At 36.1% G+C, this 21123-nt stretch overlaps 3 protein-coding genes across 9 annotated transcripts in view; 2 read left to right on the top strand and 1 right to left on the bottom strand.

The window, feature by feature from the left end:
- Positions 1–21123, top strand: part of LOC137013635 (piezo-type mechanosensitive ion channel component 2) — a 117421-nt gene that overhangs the window by 88902 nt on the left and 7396 nt on the right. For all 7 annotated transcript variants that reach the window (XM_067377585.1, XM_067377579.1, XM_067377584.1 and 4 more), the window contains 8 exons: positions 747–867; positions 5247–5315; positions 5395–5561; positions 6241–6407; positions 8093–8233; positions 10696–11028; positions 11663–11921; positions 12619–12801. In XM_067377585.1, coding sequence (XP_067233686.1) covers positions 747–867; positions 5247–5315; positions 5395–5561; positions 6241–6407; positions 8093–8233; positions 10696–11028; positions 11663–11921; positions 12619–12801 — 1440 coding nt within the window. The remainder of the gene's footprint in view (positions 1–746; positions 868–5246; positions 5316–5394; positions 5562–6240; positions 6408–8092; positions 8234–10695; positions 11029–11662; positions 11922–12618; positions 12802–21123) is intronic.
- Positions 12926–17875, bottom strand: LOC137013638 (coiled-coil domain-containing protein 106-like). The gene is made up of 5 exons (XM_067377588.1): positions 17686–17875; positions 16986–17118; positions 16747–16884; positions 15547–15708; positions 12926–14572 (listed from the first exon to the last, which is right to left on the bottom strand). The coding sequence occupies exons 1-5, from the start codon at positions 17686–17688 to the stop codon at positions 14265–14267; spliced, it is 744 nt and encodes a 247-aa protein (XP_067233689.1). The 5' UTR covers positions 17689–17875; the 3' UTR covers positions 12926–14264.
- Positions 17990–20308, top strand: LOC137013637 (uncharacterized). Its single transcript, XM_067377587.1, has 4 exons — positions 17990–18071; positions 19011–19121; positions 19403–19610; positions 19694–20308. Exons 1-4 carry the CDS (start codon positions 18004–18006, stop codon positions 20144–20146), a joined length of 840 nt encoding a protein of 279 aa, XP_067233688.1. The 5' UTR covers positions 17990–18003; the 3' UTR covers positions 20147–20308.

The raw sequence follows: 21123 nt of genomic DNA, 5'->3' as shown, positions 1-21123 counted from the left end.
GATAGATAGATAGATAGACAGATAGATAGATAGACAGATAGATAGACAGATAGTCAGATAGATAGATAGATAGTCAGATAGATAGATAGATAGATAGATAGACAGATAGATAGACAGATAGATAGATAGATAGATAGATAGATAGATAGATAGATAGATAGATAGATAGATAGATAGATAGATAGATAGATAGTCAGATAGACAGATAGATAGATAGACAGATAGATAGACAGATAGATAGACAGATACAGATGGAAGACTGAAGAATATTAATCTGTATATTCAGTGTGTATATCATCCAGCCCTCGATGCATGTGATCTCTGAGGTTTTCCTGGGAGGTTTTTCTTGGGTTTGGTTGTGGCAGTCAAACGAAGGCTGTGTTTTTCTCCTTTGTGAACAGTGTAATCATTCAGTTTTTGGACGAGACCTGACATCAGAATTCCTGTTCTTTGGAGCAAAACATCCCCTGAAGCTGGTTTCCTGTCTTGTGTATTGTGTTGGTGTCTTTGATTGACAGGAATATCTAAAGTGATGCTTTTCTTAAAACGGTCTGTTTTGGCAGCTCAATCCTGTACTGGAACGTTGTGCAAGTTTATTCCCTGCATGTGTTCAAGACTTTGTTTTTCTGTAGAGGAACCATTGAATTGGGCTGATTCGAAACACACTCTAGCTAAATTCAGAACAAATTAATCATGGCATAACTCACTGTCCATATCTCTGTCTGACGAGACCCTTTGCTTCTCAGTTTGTGTATCATGCCTGGATAACGGACTCGAAAACCGCCATGAAAGAGCGGAGTAAGGAAAGACGGAGATTCTGGCAAAGGTACACGGAGAGCAGCGCCCCCAAGAAGGAGCAGAAGGAAGGTACGCTCAGACCCGTCAGACACCGGGGTTTGATTCCACACTGGTTCTGACCCGAGGCAGAGCCGGGCAGATTAATTACAAATTGTGGTCCATAACGAAGATAGTAGTTAGTAATCTATTAGATTACACATTTAAGGTTATGTATTCTCAATACAGAAACAAGAAAATTCCGCACACAATCCCAACCTGTGAAAAGCATCGCAATATATTCAGTAACGTTTCAGTTCCCTGATCTTCTTCAGATGATTGTTTATGGGTCTGAAACTTTGCTGAATAAATTCTGATACTTTTGATACAGATCCAGTGGTCACCTGACTACTGGCTGCTTTCACAAACCTGCAAGACTTTCCACACATATACTATAGATCTTAGTCAAAATGAATTTAACATGGACAGGCGTACAGTCTTTACAATGGCACACACTGTGTAAAAGTCTCAATACTCATAACTTTAAAAACTCTTTTATGGAGTTTTTGTCGGAAAGACGTTCATCTGAACAGTCGGTGTGTTATTAAACAGACAATCGATTGAACACAGTGTACTTCTGTCCCTCACAGCCTCGATTTCATTCCTGTCAGAACATAAATAAGCGTTACCCTGACTAATGTCTATGAGCTGGAGGCTTTTTATGAAAAAACAAATGTCAAGAGGAAAAAGAAGAAATAGTTGTAATAAAAAAGTAACTGTAATCTGATTATGAGCATTTTAACCCTCTGGGGTCTGAGGATTTTTGGGGCCTGGAGAAGTTTTGACATGCCCTGACATTTGTGCTTTTTTCAGTTGTTCATAAACATATTAATGGAAAAAGTGTCATTACACTGTATTCAGCACAAACTAGGCTATCATAATATGTGAGGAACATGTATGTACATGTTTGTGTTTTTAAAGGAATAACGGTTATTGAAAAAACAAAAACTTAAGTCACTGAAATAAGGCCAAAAAAATATATTAAATATGTGTTCACAAGACTTCTGGGTATTGGAGGTTGTAAACTAGAGTTTTTGCTTCAAAATGATGTAAAAAATTATCCTGCCTACTCCTTCATATAACACAATAGAGAGATTTAAATTTTCTAAGACACTTTTTGTCAAGAAACACAGTATGCGTGGAGGCGTGAATCATCATGAATAATGCTGTGATTCACACCTGAGAAGACAAAAGAATCACATACTGACCTGTAATGGCCTGCATAAATAATGAGCTCTTTCAGACAGGTAGGCTGTGAAAAAACCCTCTGTAGTCATGCTGATAACAGGATTAATGTCCACTCTGGACAAAATAACATGATTTTTGTGATCTCATGCACTTATTATTGACATAATGTAAAGAAAAGTTTGTATAGGCCTATTATTGTTTAAATTACAGTACGAGTCCAAAGATTGGATGCATTACTAATGTTTTTAAAAGTCTCTATCCAAATAATGGTTTTCTATTTTAATATACTTTAAAATATAATGTATTTCTGTGATGCAAAGAGTCTGAACATTCCTACCTCTATGGCATTTCATATAGGCTATTATATTTGTTACATTATATAGCCTAAATGTTAATGTACACTTGACAAACTATACATCATTAAAAAGACCTAAGGCTCAGGCTTCACATTTTGACCTGTTTTACTCTTAAAATCTTATATTGACTGTAATTTCTTAATATGCTTAAAAGCATGCACATTTGGAGAAATATTGGTGTATTCTCATATCTTTATGTCAATTTTCTATACAGAGGAGTAATATTTATTCAATATTTATTGTCATCACTATGAGCGCTGGATACTGTGTTTTCAATTCATACTTGCAGCCGGAGGGCGCTCTGTGCACCTTTAGTCCACAAATGCCTCCTAAAGAAGAACAGGCATACAATGTGTCATTCCAGGAACTAACAGAGGCTTCCAGAGATCGCTTTAACATCCAGATAAACACTTTTCAAGATAATAAATACACGATTGAGACGATGAATGCATGTATTGCCTCAGAGTTTGTGTCTGAATAGCGCTGGCTCCGTGGGCGTGGCCGCATTAGTGGATAATGAGCTGAATCACGGACTTCTGACATGGCTCTCTTTTCATACAGATTACATAAACACAGAGTTTTTGACTTACACGATTTAAAACATGACATCTCAACGTTTCTTTAGACAGAAGTCTCATTTTTTTGTGATTAGTATTCACTAAGTTACAGTTTATTTTCTGAGAATGATCAGATTGGACTTCGTTCAGAGGGAGACGAGAGATCACGCATCATGTTAGTTTTCTTTATTTTACAAAAAGCACAACATTTTGTTTTTACCCTGAGTGTACACAAATAAAAGAAGATATTCCACAGATTAAAATGGTGTATAACTCTAAGGTGCAACATTGATGGAGTATTTTGAGTCTCTTTCACACTAGTAAGAAAAAAACCGAGGTGGTATCGCCAAATAAACAAGTACTTAATTTTTGGAATCTAATTATGTACTCAGATTACATATAATCACTGCTCCAGCTCTTGTGAGATCATGAAAATGCAAAGAAAGATCCATAAACCACTTTAAATATGACATGTGTCAGAAGTTCTGGTTTATTTTGGCCCTGGGCATGTCTGGCCCTCAGTGACTGCTTCTATCAGCTTTAGGACTGTCCGAGGCCGGCCTCGACCGCTCTATAGCGCTCTGTTTCTCAGAATGCCTCGCTCGGGTCATTAATAGACATTTTGTCCACGCGAACGCGACTCTGCTGGGAACATCAAGTACCTCATTAAATCTCCTTTGCTGCAGTTTGTAAATAGAGGCCTTGCAGCGTCCAGTCGCGATCTCTGCCAGCTCCCTCCTGCTGGGCGGCTCCAGGCCCGGCATTCCTGGGACTGTGTTGCATTCGCTACGGTCAATTCATCCCATATGATGGCTGGACGGGCTTCAGACCCGACGCTGAGGCCGCCAGCTACAGCCAATAAAACACTCAGTTAATATGGTTAAGACACTCCAGATGAACAGCCTGAAAACTGATAGACATCATCATACTTCCACAGCTGATTGATTACAGAGGAAATTGCAAAAAAAAAAATTACATCACAAGTTTTATGAAATGTTATGTTTAAATTTGTAAATGAGGCATTATTTAATTAATAGGGCTGTCAAAATCAACGCAATAAAAATATGTAACGCAGCATCTGTTTTTTCCCTCTTATTCATGCAAATGATTTTAAACCATTCAAGCGCCACAGGATAATCGAGTACACGCTGTCTGTGAATGTCATGTGACTCGACTCGACTCGTGTGCACAGAAAGACACACACCAGTATCGAGTTCTCTTTCGACCTTGAACAAACAATAACACACAGAATTATGACAAAATGCCCGTTTAGTGTCGTATCCTCACAAGAGCAGTCTTTAATGAGTTGAGTAACGTCTTAGAGGAACTTAAAGAGTTGTGAGGAAATGAGACGCGCGTCATGTTCGGCAGCGGCAGCTCTTAAAGTGACAGCAGCCTAATAACAGTTACTGTGATGATGTCATTAATGTTCATCAAAGAACAAAGATAACAGAGAATAAGGATTAATCTATATTTCATTTATAATTTATGCAGTGAGGACTGTAAAGTGTTTGATAACTTTATTCAAGTATATATTTCCTACCTGTTGGACAGGTAAATATGACATTTATTATAATGGGATTGTGTGAAGATTGTTTTAAGTTCACTTAAATTAAAAGATTTTTGTTTTTTTTAAAGCCTGATAAATGTTGAAATTGAGAGCTTTCAGTTATACTGTAATGTTGAATGTCTATAATTAATTTTAAAAATCAATGTCATCGAGACATCAGTACAGTATTAGTATCAGTGATACTAATTAAACAAATATTTATAATATATACTGTCTTTAAGTTGTTTCTACATTCATTTGGAGAGTAACTGATAAATTATTACGATATAAAAATAGTAAAAAACTCCAATGTTTTTAATCACCATTCATTACAGGAAAAAATGTGTGATTAATTAGGTAATTATTTTAATCGATTGACAGCACTAGTAATTAAATATGCCCCAATTTGCATATATTTCCAGAATAAAAAATATGAACATTGGCTAAAACTGTAAAGTTTGGTGTATGTAAAGTGATTTCTGACTCACAGCCTATAAATATATGTATAGAAATGGATGCAAATAGATAAAGTGCCATAAAATAAACACAGATGTTTTCTTTAAACTAGTCTGAAACAACAAATAGCCCAAAATCTCACAACTGAGCAATGAATGTTTTTGCATTAAAAAATACTTGAAATATGTATTTCACTGCAAACGTGACACGTCGATGTAATAAATCAGGGTTAATTGTTATTTTGTGCTTATTACAGGGTTATAGCATTGTTGTTACACATGAATGTGTCTCGTTGTCATGTTGCAGTGCACGTGGCCATCGAGGAGGGCGATCCGGAGGAAGCTGTTGCGGAGGAGGAGGTGTCTGAAGGTCCAGGTAACACCTGCTCTGTTATTATAACCTCGATGAGTTCCAGGCGTCCAGCTGCGCTGAAGCTCTGCTCTCTCTGCTCCAGATAACATCCTGAAACGAGTGTTTAACATCGTCAAGTTCTCCTGGGTGCTTTTCCTGGCCCTGTTGGACAGTTTCACCGCCTGGCTCAACTCCATCTGCCAGGAGCACATCGACATCTCCACCGTCCTGCGCATCGAGCGCTGCATGCTCACTCACGAGGTCAAGAAGGTAGTGATGTCACGAGAGTCACGCTGTTGATTGGCCTCTTCCGCATTTGTGTTTTATCATGTGACTTTGGTAGCACATGACAAATATTGACCTTTATTTCGTTTTTCTATGCATATGTCTTTTTTAAATTCTTAGTTAATGTTTTAACTTTGAAATACTCTGGACTGCAGAAGCACATCTTCAGACTTTCTTGATTAGATTATATAATGATTTTATATAATTCTTATAATGCAGGTAGTGTTTATACACTTGCTGATATTTATTTATTTATTTTTTTATGGAAATGGAAAACCTAAAAATATTGGATGGATGTATTCCCAATTCTGAAAAAAATAATAACAATAGAAATTAATAAAATGTAATATTGAATATATTATATGTAGTACAGCATGTTTTAAAGCAGTGTTATGGAAATAAGTAACTGAAATAAAGCTAAAGTAAAATATAAAAATACATTAAAAAGCTTAGAAAACTTAATTATACAGAAATAAAACATAAACTGAAAATATAAAAATAAAAGGTATTTCAGAATATTAATATGATGACAGTATTTGAATCATACTGAAGTGTCAGTGAATCTGACTCGAGTTTCAGCAGCGCGTCTGATGGACGATCCTCATGCTCGGAGTGGACAGAACTGTAAACCTTGAGGTTTAACACCTCGTCTGCCTCCCTGCAGGGGAACATCCCGTCTCGGGACAGCATACACATGTACTACCAGAGGCAGATGTGCGGGCCAGCGTCCACTCCATCCAGCCTGGACCGGACGGAGGACGTGTGCTCGGACTTCAGCCCTCTGCGGAGCGACCTTCCACCGGACGATCTCTCTAGAGAAAACCTGTCCAGGTACAGAAACCCATTCAGTGGCTGAGTTTCCATAATGTAACTTGTGTGCAATACTGGAATATCGTCATTTGTGAATAAAGCAGCGTTTCCTTCCCATGTGTTCAAGAGAAAATCATCACTTCCTGGGAAACTGGTGCAAAATATCAGTAATAAAACTGTAAGTTTCTTCAATCAGGCTCATGAATGAGTTTGTCTCAGAGCGTCAGACGAAACACAGTAAACGCTGTCATGTGATCTTGCGTTCGGATGCTGGTGTTCGGGAACACAATCGTGTGAGACGCTTTCGGAGGAATTAAACCAAATCATTCTGATGTTTCAGAACCACCAGACCAACATTTGTGATGCTGCGATGTGATTGGTCCATTGGTTAGTGCAGTTATCCAATCACAGCCTCTGCTGAGGCACAGTCACATGAGGTTTTGAGGGATTTATTCAGTAAATGTGTTTCCATCATAGTTTATGCACATCTTATTATTGGATAAAAAATGATCCACCTCAATTGAGTGCGTATGTTTTTTTAATTCACATTTTTAGAATATGCACATCTTGGCATTTCCATCCAGAGATTTTTTATCCCAAAATTCACCTCAAAATAGATGGATGGAAACACATCTGATGTGCTCTGGATCTGTTTGAGACTTGGAAAGGAACAAAAAGAACATCTAATTTATGCACATGTAGTTTAATTAGATGTGAAAATATCATTGTCAGCTTTATAAAGTTGAAGTAACATTTCTCATGCCTCCAGACAGATCCACAGTAATCCAGAAACTCCCACTTATTTCAGGGTTGATTTACCTCAGGAGAGCGCTCTGTGTTTTCTTAAACAGGTAGAAAAGCTCTGCAGAAGTGAGAGATAAAGATCGAGCTTTTAAAGCTTCAGTGAGTGTCAGGATGAGCTTGAAGAGGATTCTCCAGTTTACTGACGGACCCTTCCTGTAAAACACCCGCCCTATAACACGATGATAACATGAGCAGCACTGAAGACAGACGCTCAGCATCAGTTCCTGGTTGCACTTTATTTCGATGGTCCACTTTAGAGATTCTGTTAACTACATGTCATCAAACCCTCTCTAGAGTATCCTTCGACTGTGAGCGTAATATCTGCCGTCTCTTTATTCTGAGCTCCTCAACACACAGTCTACTGAACATAAGTCGCTTTCCAAGTACGTCAACTTGTTCCACTGACCCGAAGCCTGTAGATTAGGCTCTGGGGTCATTCAACGAGCAGGTCAGTGGAGTTATTTTGATCATCCATGTTTACTCTCGTCACACCCTGTGTAGGGCGCGACAGATTTCAACAACAGCCTTCAGTCTCCGGATCATCTCTGCTGACCTTTACTAATGCATAAATAAGATGGCTAAACATGTGCTGTATGAATATGGTTCTGTAAAATGATGATTATGTGTACCATGGTATCGATTACCAGATTTACACTGATCAGATGTTTCGGTGAGATTTCTTAATGTTTGTGAAAGAGTCTCTTCTGCTCACCAAGACTGCAGTAAAAACCGTGATAATGTGAAATACCTTAAACCATAGACTAATACCGTGGTAAAAACAGTAATTCCAGGACACGTCTGGACTTCACTATACTGCGGTAAAGAACAGAACATGCTAGTTTGATGTGATTTACTGTACGTGAATCATGGCTGTGTAATGTAGAGATCATGTGTTTCTGCAGTGTTTACCCAGAATCCACTGCGGACCAGCCAGAGGAAACCGCTGACTGCGTCCTCAGAACCAGCCAGAGAGCTCGACCCCGCCTGTGCCGACTGCCCAGTGTGGACCTGCAGTCGTCGTCTGCGGACAGCGCAGCGTCGAGGTGTGTGTGTGTGTGTGTGTGTGTGTGTGTGTGTGTGTGTGTGTGTGTGTGTGTGTGTGTGTGGGATCACAGCTCAGGAGGCAGGTGACTCTATTATTCTTGTCAACAATCACACACACACACACACACGGTTACTGTAGCCCTGCGCTGACAGACGGACGGCGTTTCCAGAACCTTCCGCTCACACACTTATTGTGTACATTCGTTTTACATTAGTTGTACTTATATTTAAAAGTTCCGCCTCAATAGCAGCAAAAGTGTTTTCTATACATCAACACAATAAGCACACTGTCCCAAACAGTTATTATTATTATTATTTTAATGTAAGTACATAGTAGTTTAAGACCCCCTAATATTTAGTGACCTGTTTTTCCAGTCTATCAGTCCTTTAATGTTCCCAGCAGAATATTGAAGGATTTATCTAGTTATTAGAATATCAGAAACATATTAAAATCACTCATAACATCTAAATAACCACATACAGTAGCAACCTAAAATCTCGTTATTTGCTGTAATGTCTGATACTATCGTATTATTTTGTACAGACTAAATGTTTTACAGAGCAATGGTTCTCAATCAGGTTGTATAAACAGAGACTGTCTTGAGAGCTACTCTAGCAGTTCAGATTAGACCAAAATACCTTTTTATGCAACTGATTTAAATCAATGAGCAGTCTTAAAGAAAAACTAACTTGTAAGACGTGACCTCAGCAAACTTAGAGGCAAGGGGCCTTTAAGATGACTAAAATGATTTAAAAATAAGACAAAACAAGCATTAAAATAACCTAAAGACTAAAAATCAAGATATTTCATATTTTATTCAGCTGCTGTTTTTCTGTGAAGAAGCAGACTGATTCCCACAGTTTTGAAGAAGCCCAAATCTAAAAGTGTGATTTCTAACCCTGAAACAAAATGATGTAAATTAATAACATTTTAAAACGCCTTGGGCACTTTTATAATGAATATGCATTTATATATATATATATATATATATAACCCTAACCCTAAGGATTATATTATATATATATATATATATATATATATATATATATATATATATATAATAAATATGCATTTTTTCGAATATGCATTTTTTTTCCGTATCCAAGATATGAAATATTTTATCAGCTTGAAATTGGAGGTGGAAAGTCACTCGCAACTTTCATTATCAGTGTGTTGACTTTAACTATGGCTTTTTAATCTGTGTCATTATTTGACTGGACTCCAAAAACGGACATTTAATTTCATATTTCTTTACCCAAATCTATATATTCAGTTCAGATAACTGGATTGCACTGAATTTGAGGTCATGTGACAACAATATAGCATACTGTATTAAATGTTTATTTTGTATATTGCAAACTGTTTCATGTACTTAAAGACATCAGGCAGTGTGCTGTGATCCACCGTATCTCTAGCAGAAGAGTGGGCATATGTAACTTGAGTGTGTGTGTGTGTGTATATATATATATATACAGCTCTGGAAAAAATTAAGAACTCAACTTGGAGTGGTCTCTTAATTTTTTCCAGAGAACACTTGTGCTGCTGTTGAGGTGGACACAGGTGAGTCAGGGACACGTTTGGTGGTTTTAGGTTTAAGGTGGGTTCAGGTGTAAGAAGCACACATTGGGTCTCATTCATGAAACATTCGTAAATATACGAGTAAATACGTGAGTGATTTGCACGTAAAGAGACTTTCCCGAAAACTCTTCTCCTGATTCACAAATACTTCGTAAACGTCAGAAATGATAGTGAAATGTGTGTGTGTGTGTGTGTGTTAATGAATTCCAATCAGTCGTAAATGGGACGCACGTGCACGCTCATTCTCAATTACCATAAATCCCGCCCATTAAATCCGACTGACAACTATATATGGGCATCATATTATGACACCAAATGAAGGATTTTGGCCATTTTATAGGAAACAATTTCCATAACAAATAAGGGGGCCATTAGTTTGCCCAGCCCTATTGAAATCACTTAATTATTTGATTAAAGTGCTCCGTTTGCAGACGCTATTACTGGCTCTCACAATAAAAGTAAAAAGAAAAAACGTATGTAATTACTATATATATAATATTTTTTCAAAATGCTGTAAATATGTACCTTATTAAGGTGAATTAAAATGCAGCCTTATTAATGAGCAAAACGTTCGGATGTTACACACACTATTTACGCGTGGCTGGGAGCAGGTGTAGATTTCTTTCGTACCAACTAACATTTAGAAAATACGAACATTTTAATGAATCCGAAAATTTACACCAGAACCACTTTACACACGATTTACACAAAAATTCGTTCTGCTCGTGTTTCATGAATGAGACCCAATAAGTGCATTGAATCAAATGATTAATTTAAATGTTAGTACATAGTAGTTAAAGACACTTAATATAAAGACTTCTGGGTAAAGTGGGATGACACTTCCCCCTTGTGGTTAATGGTCTGATCTCTGTGGTGTGGCAGTGAACACACGCGGTGCACGGAGCTGTACTCGCGGCAGGGCACCGGCGACACCGCCGAGGAGGCCGTGAGCGACCGAGAGCATCCGCACAAACTCTGGAGCTGCGCTTCGGAGCCGCCGCCTCCCTCGCCTCGGGCAGCCGCCGCAGACTGGGACAGAGCGCTCGCCGCCGACATCCCTCCGTCCTACAGTAAAGCCACGGGCCTGGACTCAGTGGGAGACGCTGACGGCAGGAGGCTGAGGATCCAAACGCCTGACGAGAAGTCCGGCTGTCACAGTCGGTCTCTGCTCTCCACGAGCCATCAGCTGACGGCCAGCGAGCTGCTGCGGAGCAGGTGAGACGCGTCATGTGACCTGCATAACCACCTGCAGCTCAAGGTGTCGAGTGAGAGACTTCTAGACTGTGTCCACAAAATATAATACTGTTTTTTTAAAGAGAAGATTTTTTTGCTCACCATTTTTAAAATCAAAAATACAGTAAAACAGTGAAATATTATTCCAGTGTAAATCAGCTGTTTTCTATGTGAATATACAGTAAAGTGTAATTTATTCCTGTGATCAAAGCTGAATTTTCAGCATCATTACTCCAGTCTTCAGTGTCACATGATCCTTCAGAAATCATTCTGATATGATGATTTGATGCTCAAGAAACATTTATGATTATTATCAATGTTGAAAACAGTTCATATTTTTGTGGAAACTGTGATACATTTTATTTTTCAGGATTCTTTGATGAATAGAAAGTTCAAAAGAACAGCATTTATTTGAAATAGAATCATCATAAATGTTTTATCTAAGTGGACTTGTATTAAAAAGATAGAAATGTTTGTTAAAAAGTGTGACAGATAGCCCCAGTCGTCCCTGTATATGTAAGTGCACCACAAAAGTGCATTGAAACGGATTGCATGAGTTTTATATATTGCGAGGAACTCCACGCTGAATCCCACGGGATGTTCTTCTGTCCGTCAGGATGTTCTATGACGAGGATCTGGAGGAGTCGGAGCACTTCTACCGCTCTCAGCCGCAGTTCCTCCAGCTCTGCTACGCTCTCTATAACATGCTGGTGGCTCATTCTGAGATGGTGTGTTACCTGGTCATCATCCTCAACCACATGATCTCTGCGTCCGTGGCCACGCTGGTGCTGCCCATCCTCATCTTCCTCTGGGCCATGCTGTCGGTGCCCCGGCCCAGCAAACGCTTCTGGATGACGGCCATCGTCTACACGGAGGTACGAGATCTGTGATGACAGTAAAAACATTAGTGCATTAACCAGCAGTGACTAACCTCTGTGATCTGAGAGTGTTAGTTTGCTCAGACTGGGTTACTCCTGTCGGGTTAAAGGTGCATCTGCAGGATTTTCACATCACTGTCACTCCTTACGGTGCTGCTGGTGTTCCTGTCTGCAGAGACATTGACCCGCGGCTGTCATTTCTCATTTTCTTCTTGAATTGTTCGGGACATTTCTGCGCTGCAGCCTCTGGCCCAGTGGGTGTGTCGCCCCAGCCAATCACAGCACAGCTGAGGGCGGGGCTTTCTCGTCTGTCTGATTGCATGTAACTCGAGTCAGATTATTAGGCATTGTAATTACATTCATCTATTAGTGCAACTGCTCGTTCATACACAAAAGATGCTGTTTAAAAATGATAACACAATATCTGCAAAGTATAATCAGTCGTGTTCAGCAGGTAGATCCCCAAGTGAGTGTGAACTGTATCCTATCAGGGGAGATAGGGGTGTGGCTTCTGGAGTGGCTCCACCCATGAGGAGGGGACACATTTGAATACTGTGTTTACAAACATTAACTGAAAATCCAGCATGGAGCGCCTTATATCTAATAACATCTGAGAGAGAAACATGAAACAAAGTAAACTGTGCATATTTTCATCTCATGTTGCTCTTTCTCTAAATAATCTTCTTACACACAGGTCACCATAGTGATAAAATACTTCTTCCAGTTTGGCTTCTTCCCGTTTAACCAAACCATAGAGCGGGACAAATCCAAACCGTTCCACCCGCCCAACATCATCGGTGTGGAGAAGAAGGAGGGATATGTCCACTACGACCTGGTCCAGCTCCTCGCGCTCTTCTTCCATCGCTCTATTCTGAAGGTAGAAAGACACACTTGGATTCGTTTAACCTGATATCTGTCAGTGTCCTGAGAGCGCTTTTTAGTGCCTTATTATTTAATAATCATCATACTTTTGGTATCATTCAAAAGCTTAAACACTGAAAATTCATCCTGGAAAACTCTTTTGGAAATTGGATGTTTCATTGAAATATACTCCAGATATTAATGTGATTTCTACTTCAAATTTGGAACACGATTTGGTTAGACTTGTGGCTTTGATTTTGTAGCAGTTTCAGAGTTCAAATTATCTTGGAAAAAAAAAAAAAAATTTGTATCAAATAAAAATGTAGTACAGTACATTTGCTTTACAGTAAATTTAAACTGTTTTACTCGTTCAGTAATCGGCTGTCTTTATTAAATGAGATCAAAACTTGAAGTCTATTCTAAAGTGTTCATGAATTACAGTCATTTCAGATGAAAAAGGGTTTTAATGTGTTTTAACTCTTGTGCGGTCTTCGTTTTGGGGCCACACTCTCTCCAGAGACCCCAGGCAACAAAATCTACTTTTGTAACAATATAATATATTTTGTAAAAACAAATGTAATTGGTAACACTTTATTTTAAGGATCAGAAATTAGACACTAATTAATGACTAATAACTGCATTTGTAAGTGACTAGTTATGCCATTACAAGCTATTTATAAGGCCTTTATTGGCTGTCGTCTTATTTTTGTCTTATAGCCCCTTTATACTTGTTTCTGTCCTAACAATGTACTAATTAGCTAAAATTAAAACAAACTAATAGGTTGTATTGTGTCAATTACACACTTTATAAGTTTCCAATACACTGTGTGAATATGTAGCTTATAAGTATGAAATAAATATAGAATGGGCATTTCAACACAGACATTTAAATTTGCAGAGAAACACTGTCTTTCTAGCAATTGTTATATACTAACAAATTATTTATAACTGAAATATTCCCTTTATTAATAGGTAACAGGCACATTTATCACTAATAAATGCAATATTACTTCAGATTATGTTCCCTATTCTAAAGTAAACATTTGCTGTTTTCCAAAAAGAAAAGAGACATGTAATATTGCAGTGAACAACTCAGTGTTTATTGTTTTTATGGTTCAAGAGAACAAATTACAGATGAGACACATCTTGAATAATCACAATCAACACACTAAAAAAATATGAATGAATAATAAAAAAAATACACTGTTTTAATTGTATAAATCTTAAATAGAAATTTTAAGTTAAAGGGCCCTTTCAGGTCCTTTTCAGCACTGCTCAAAAAGTTACTAGCCAACAAACCAATTTCACTTGTAGATTATTAATATTTGTAGAATATAACAAAAAGAAAACAAGAAAAAAAAACCTAAAATAATGATTAACATCCAACTATATTTTTTCTTTAATCTAAAACAATTATCTAAACTTTAACTTTTACTGAACAGATCTTTCTTGAACAAAATCTTGCAGCAACACATAACTTCAATACTTCATCAAAATGGGCAATAGATGCCCTCGAGCTTTGAGATCTTCAATGGATCTTTTAATTTCAGGATTAACACTACTGGCACATCTTTTTGCAAAAGCAAGCAATGTTTCCATAGCTGGATCGAACACCAGGGTGCTGTAGGTCTTGGGGTCTGCAATCTGAAGCTCTGCTATTGGTGCTGTTGCTGCAATGGTGCCTCTGTCAACATTGTGCCGATGGAATGCCTCTGACATGGTGCGAACTTTCCTGAAGGTTTTGAGGACTTGATTGTAGCGGCTGATGACCTCCTCTGGACCTTTAACTTTGCAAAAATAATAAAGAAATATATATTTTCAAAACATAATTAAAATAAAAATATCTAAAGAAAAACAGCAAACAGAAACACAAAAGTCTTGTATTACTTACACATTGTGATGTTAACTGATAATGCAGTTCTTTAGGACTAGTTTTATTTATTTGGAATTAAATTAAAAATGTGGATGCAGAAACACACCCTTGTTTTATATGTAATATAATTTCTAATTTTTTTGTTTTAAAATCATATATTTCAGAGATAATTTTAGTCAAAAGAATACTTCAAAAATACATAATAAATGATTTACTCACTCTTATGCTGTTTAACTTGTATATTTCATTTCTTCAGCAAAATCTAAACCATGACATTTTGATGGAGATGTGATGATATTATTTCTATACAACACAAGTCAATGAGTACTAAAACTTTTCAAACTCCAACAAGAATATAAAGGCAGTAGAAAAACATTTTGTTCAATACGTCTTTAGTAATTTAATCCATATGGAGGATATACATCTCCATCAAAATATTTGTTCTTTGTTCCACAGAAGTAATAATGTCATACAAGTTTAAGATGGCAAAAGGGTGAGTAAGTGACAAGAAAATTGTCATTCATTTAACAAAAAACAAATTAAATAGAAATATTTCACATTAAAATTATAAACATTTTCCATAGGCAGAGAACACACGCTTACAATGGTATAAAAAATAAATAAAAAGCAAACCTAATAATTGAAAAAGAAACCATGAAAAAGTAAAATATGAATGCAGTGAATGTATGTCAATGAATCAACCATTTACTGCTAATAATGGCAGGTCATCCATTTAACAGCTCTGGACCAGATCAAGACTAAGTTGATTTTTCAATGAACTTAAAACAACATTGTTGAAAGCAAATCCAAGTGTATGGGGAAACAACAGCAACATATCTTTATATGATATAATGTAAGCATTAGAAACAATGTAGAAAAGCCACTGACCTCTAATGTGATGTCGAAGGGAATGGTGTGCCACCTTCTTCCTTTTCTTCTGTTTGTTGTCTATTAGTACAGGCTCATCAGATTCGCTCAAACTTCGTGATGAGGAGGTAGTGTCATCATTGTGATCATGGTGGTGGACTTCTTGTTTGACATTGAAAGGTGCTAAAAATAAATAAACAAATGTGTAGCATAGCATTTTCAAATCATCACTTTTTAGAACAACATCAGTTATTAACAGTTAACTGCCAGGTTTACACATTAAAAGCACCTTATTTTCATCCTGCCTTGCAGCCTTAAACAATAAACAACAATTATTTAGAAAAAGTAGCTAATCATTATCTGAATGACACTTTACTAATTCAAAAAGAAACAGATCTTCAGAATTTTAGAGATTATACATTTTTATAAATATGACTGTGTACAATTTTGCAAAGAGTGTCAAACATGTATCTAGGTACAATTCACTTTCCATTTTTTTCACCCCTTCACCTGGTTTGCACATACCCCTGTCACAGGTGGGATGACATTGCTTCATTCTGAGTGTGTTGATTTTGTGGCTTCAGATCCCTATTCGCTCACTGAAGCACGTCAATATTGCAGTGTGAGTGAACAAAATGTAACAAAATGTGCCCTCTTTCCGAAGATGTGTTGCAGTAAAAGAGTTTAGATATCATAGAACAGCAGAATGTTATAGACCGTATAACAATTGGCTGTATTATTGTTAAAATGACAACAAAGCTATGGAAATTTTTAAGTCATCTAGGAGCTTTTTACAGCAGATGTCACTGTAAAATTGGTAAGTCTATCCCTCTAGCCTTGCTTTCATACCTGTCATGGTGTTGCTCTGAATAAGGTCTATAGAGTCAAAACAAACCATTTACAATGTTGCAATCAGCCATTGTACTCGTCATTTGAGTTAAAAGCTAATAAAATGCACAGTTGCACTTCTAGTGCTCATTTCACTTGGAAAATTCAAATCATTCCTAGTCAGATTTGACACGTTTTGCAAAAGCATAGACAGAGTAATGTCACAATGAGCCAATGTTGAAAATATCTAATGCTGTTAGCCAAAGCTAATAGCACTCAGCAGCCATAAAAGTGAAATCAATGAAAATGCCAAAAGTTTAAAAGTCTGATGTGTAAATTGCTTGCATGTAATAAATACTGCACAGACAGCATGAAACATATTATTATACTGACCGACATCTTGTCCTTTGGCTTTCCCAAGAACCTGTTCTCTGAGAAAATCACGTTCATTCTCTAGCTCTCCGATCATTTTTTCTTGCCACTTTATTTTCTCTTCCAGAAATTCTATCTTCATTTTCATGGAAAAAATGCCTAGAAACAACATATCACAAATAAATATTAGTTAGCTAACAATTAATAATAGACACATATACACATTGCTATTTGTGACATAGACAAAAATGACAACATACTAGTATCAGAACCCTGGCTGCTGCAGCTTGGTAAAGAAGGCTCATTTTCCTCCAGATCTTTGGGTGTTGCATCGTTGGAGCTCTCCTGAATGGAGTCCTGCTGCTTGTGTTGTAGCTTCAACTTGCGCTTTGGCTGTATAAAAGTTCACATGAATTTATTTTTATTAACCCTATTATCTCATAACCCCAGAAAAGTTGTGATATTTTGTAAAATGCAATAAAAACAAAAATATGTTATTTGTTTATTCTATTAGATGACAAAAGTACAATTTACTAACAAAAGTACAAAAAAAGAGAAAATTATTTTTATTTTAACTGTATTACATCTTAACTGCATTTGTAAATATACTAAAGTTACCATACTTTTTGTCTCATCTCATTTTAAGCCAGTGGGTTGGCAAGTTAAAGTAACACGTATAAAACTGTTCATCAGTACTAATCACCCTGCTTACATATTGTTATCAAATACACAACAGCTTGGTTATTAAAACGCCAGGACCATTAAATGTTTTATACCTAAATAAATAAATAAATTAGGTTAACGTTAGATGTTAAATAAATGAAATACGCAAAGCTTAAATGCTAGCAAGCAATTAGTTAAGGATATGTAGACTAGCAATATAACTGAAACACTAACATGGATGTAAAATAACTTAAAAACAAACAACACCAAAGCCAACGTTTATCATAAAGGACATACCATTTCGATCGATGGGTATGTGGAGAGTTTCTTTTTCAAGATCTTGATGCTCTTTCAGCTCTTGATGAAATCCTGCTCGACTGATTGATTGCTGCGTCTGATTGGACAGGAAGCGAGTGCACTGCGCGGGTCTAGACCACCCGCGAAATTCAAATACACTACCAATACGCGCTAAATTACAGATGTTGTGTCAAAGTCCGTGAAGCGGCCATGGCTTCAAATTATGATTTTCATGCGGAGAATATTTTTCAGACCATCAGCGAATACGAACAAAAAATTTGTTCGTTGGTTGATGCAAAAGGATTACTGCGGAAATACATGTATTGCCCATCATGCCACCACATCATGAAATTCAGGGACTTCTACAATGAAAAGGAAGCTGCATGGTAAGAAAAGCTTTATATTATCCCATGCTCATTATTATTCAACTGTGTTTCTCGTAAAATTCAGTGTAGGAGCCTCTCCTCTGTCTCAATTTATGTCAACGTGGCCTATTGTTTACAATGTAATCTAGGCTATTGTAATGTCATGCCAATTGGAGCAAATGGCATATCATGATATTCAGTGTATTATTCTATGTATGTAATATAATATGTAGTTTATTATATTTATTTATAAAGGAAATGTCTGTTTTATTTAGTAGTAATGTATTTGTTCAGTTTAATGTTGAGAATGCAACCCTATTTGTTGCATTATTAGATGCATGCCGATGTTAGAATAATACAACTCAAAGATTCAGACATGTTTATTTAGATATCATACAGCAAGAGCATTTGAAGTGGCTCAATATTTTCCAAGTCTCATAGAAATTAGTAAAAGTAAAAATAAATAAATATTTTTAAAAAAAATGTCTATTGTGAAAATTTTCATTTGAGATGTTTATCTATCTAAAATACATTATAGCATTTTTTTTTCAATTAAAAACTGGAAAAGTAATACAATTGTATTGATAAAATAACTGTAATCTTTGTATTTAACTTTTTTATTATTAATAATTTTATTTTAATCTGTAAAAATGGGTTTAATGACATAAAAAGTACTAAAAGTTATTCCATTCGTCCTGAACAAAACACATTTAAAATACATTTAAAATAATAAATAATAAAATTTTATTATAAAAAAGAATTATATTTTTAATTATATAAAACTATTTATATAATTATAAAAATAATTATTATTTAAAAACAGGAGTGTTTTTATTAATATCATCTGTCTTTAAACTATGCATTTGCTTTGAATGAATTACATTTTTTTTTATATATATATATATATTTTTGGTTTTCTGAAGCTTGTATACTTATTTTAATTCTTTTATCCTCTGCTAGGGTGTGTCGAGATAAATGCCACAGTAAATCATACACCAAGAGCATCCGAAGTGGCTCAATATTTTCCAGGTCTCATCTAAGCCTCCAGACATGGATGCATTTTATTTACAGGTAAGAATATATCATTGTGTGTTTGTTACATAATGAGGGTTGTTTTAATAGTGTTATAATAACTATTTGTTATTATGTAAGAATTATTTGTGTTAAGAGGAAAATATTTTGTAGTATATTATTCAAGCATATAATATCAGAACTTATACAGTACTTGTCAGCAATGTTAATAATATAACATTGACAGTGAACTGAGTATTAAGATATGTGTTATGATCCTGATGGTTTTTTTGTGTGTGTTTTTTTTCTGTGTATTCTATGTGTTTGCTTTTAAACTGTAGATTTTCACAAGGACTCAGGTTGCGGCAAGTGGACATGCTACAGGAAGGCATCACTGGAAGCTCTTCTACACTGACTAAACTTAGTTATCGTCTGCGTGGAGTCTGCAAATCTGCAATTAAAAGAATGAAGAGAAGAGGTGACCTGAAAATTGGAAAAAGACACGAAATTGTTTTTATTGATGAGAGCAAATTTGGCCACAAAAGAAAGGTAATATATATTCAGTTACATCTGTTCACACTTTATGGTAAAGATAATTGATACAATAAATTCTTAAATTCTGTCATTTTTAGTACAACCGAGGAAGACAGAGCAACAGGGCATCATGGGTGTTTGGAATGCTTGGGGTCAAAGAGGAGTTCAGAAGACCCATTCTGAAAGTTGTCAATCAGCGTTCAGCTCAACACCTCATGCCAATTCTCCAGAAGCATGTGAGACAAGGAAGCACTGTTGTGTCAGATGGGTGGAGAGCCTATAACTGTCTCAGAGATGCTGGATATAACCATCTAACTGTGAACCATAAGGAGGTTTTTGTTGATCCTCAGACAGGTGCTCACACACAGAACATTGAGAGATTGTGGGGAGTTTGCAAGGCAACAGTGTGGAGATTTAGGGGGAACCGCACAGAAAGCAGGCTCAAAGACCACTTAAAAGTAATTGAGTGGACGTACTGGCGTGGTGACATACATAAAAATGGCCCCCTGGGAATGATTTTGCATGACATCAGAAGGAAGTATCCTGTGTGAAAAGATGTAGATGTTCAGTTTATTCTGTGACCATCATCATCTTTTGTGTTAAAAACAAATTTGTCAATAAACTGTTTGGCAATTCATTGTGATTATTCAAGATGTGTCTCATCTGTAATTTGTTCTCTTGAACCATAAAAACAATAAACACTGAGTTGTTCACTGCAATATTACATGTCTCTTCTTCTTTGGAAAACAGCAAATGTTTACTTTAGAATAGGGAACATAATCTGAAGTAATATTGCATTTATTAGTGATAAATGTGCCTGTTACCTATTAATAAAGGGAATATTTCAGTTATAAATAATTTGTTAGTATATAAATATAACTGAAATATTCCCTTTATTAATAGGTAACAGGCACATTTATCACTAATAAATGCAATATTACTTCAGATTATGTTCCCTATTCTAAAGTAAACATTTGCTGTTAGAAAGACAGTGTTTCTCTGCAAATTTAAATGTCTGTGTTAAAATGCCCATTCTATATTTATTTCATACTTATAAGCTACATATTCACACAGTGTATTGGAAACTTATAAAGTGTGTAATTGACACAATACAACCTATTAGTTTGTTTTAATTTTAGCTAATTAGTACATTGTTAGGACAGAAACAAGTATAAAGGGGCTATAAGACAAAAATAAGACGACAGCCAATAAAGGCCTTATAAATAGCTTGTAATGGCATACAAGTACATAACTAGTCACTTACAAATGCAGTTATTAGTCATTAATTAGTGTCTAATTTCTGATCCTTAAAATAAAGTGTTACCATGTAATTTTACTCTGTTTATTAATGTTTTTACTCAACATTTGTGCAGTGTTTAGAGGATTTGTGATATCTTTTAAATTTATATAAATACATTAAAAAATATATTTTTTAAATAGGTTTGTATGCAAAAACAGCTTTTTATGTAAAATGCACTTTATAAAAGACCCACATTTCTAACTTTCATTCATGTGGATAACATGGATA

The sequence above is a fragment of the Chanodichthys erythropterus genome, chromosome 23 (assembly GCF_024489055.1).
Source record: "Chanodichthys erythropterus isolate Z2021 chromosome 23, ASM2448905v1, whole genome shotgun sequence".
In the NCBI taxonomy this organism is placed as follows: Eukaryota; Metazoa; Chordata; class Actinopteri; order Cypriniformes; family Xenocyprididae; genus Chanodichthys; species Chanodichthys erythropterus.
Note: the sequence above shows the minus strand (reverse complement) of the source record. Positions and strands in the feature narration are given on the sequence as shown.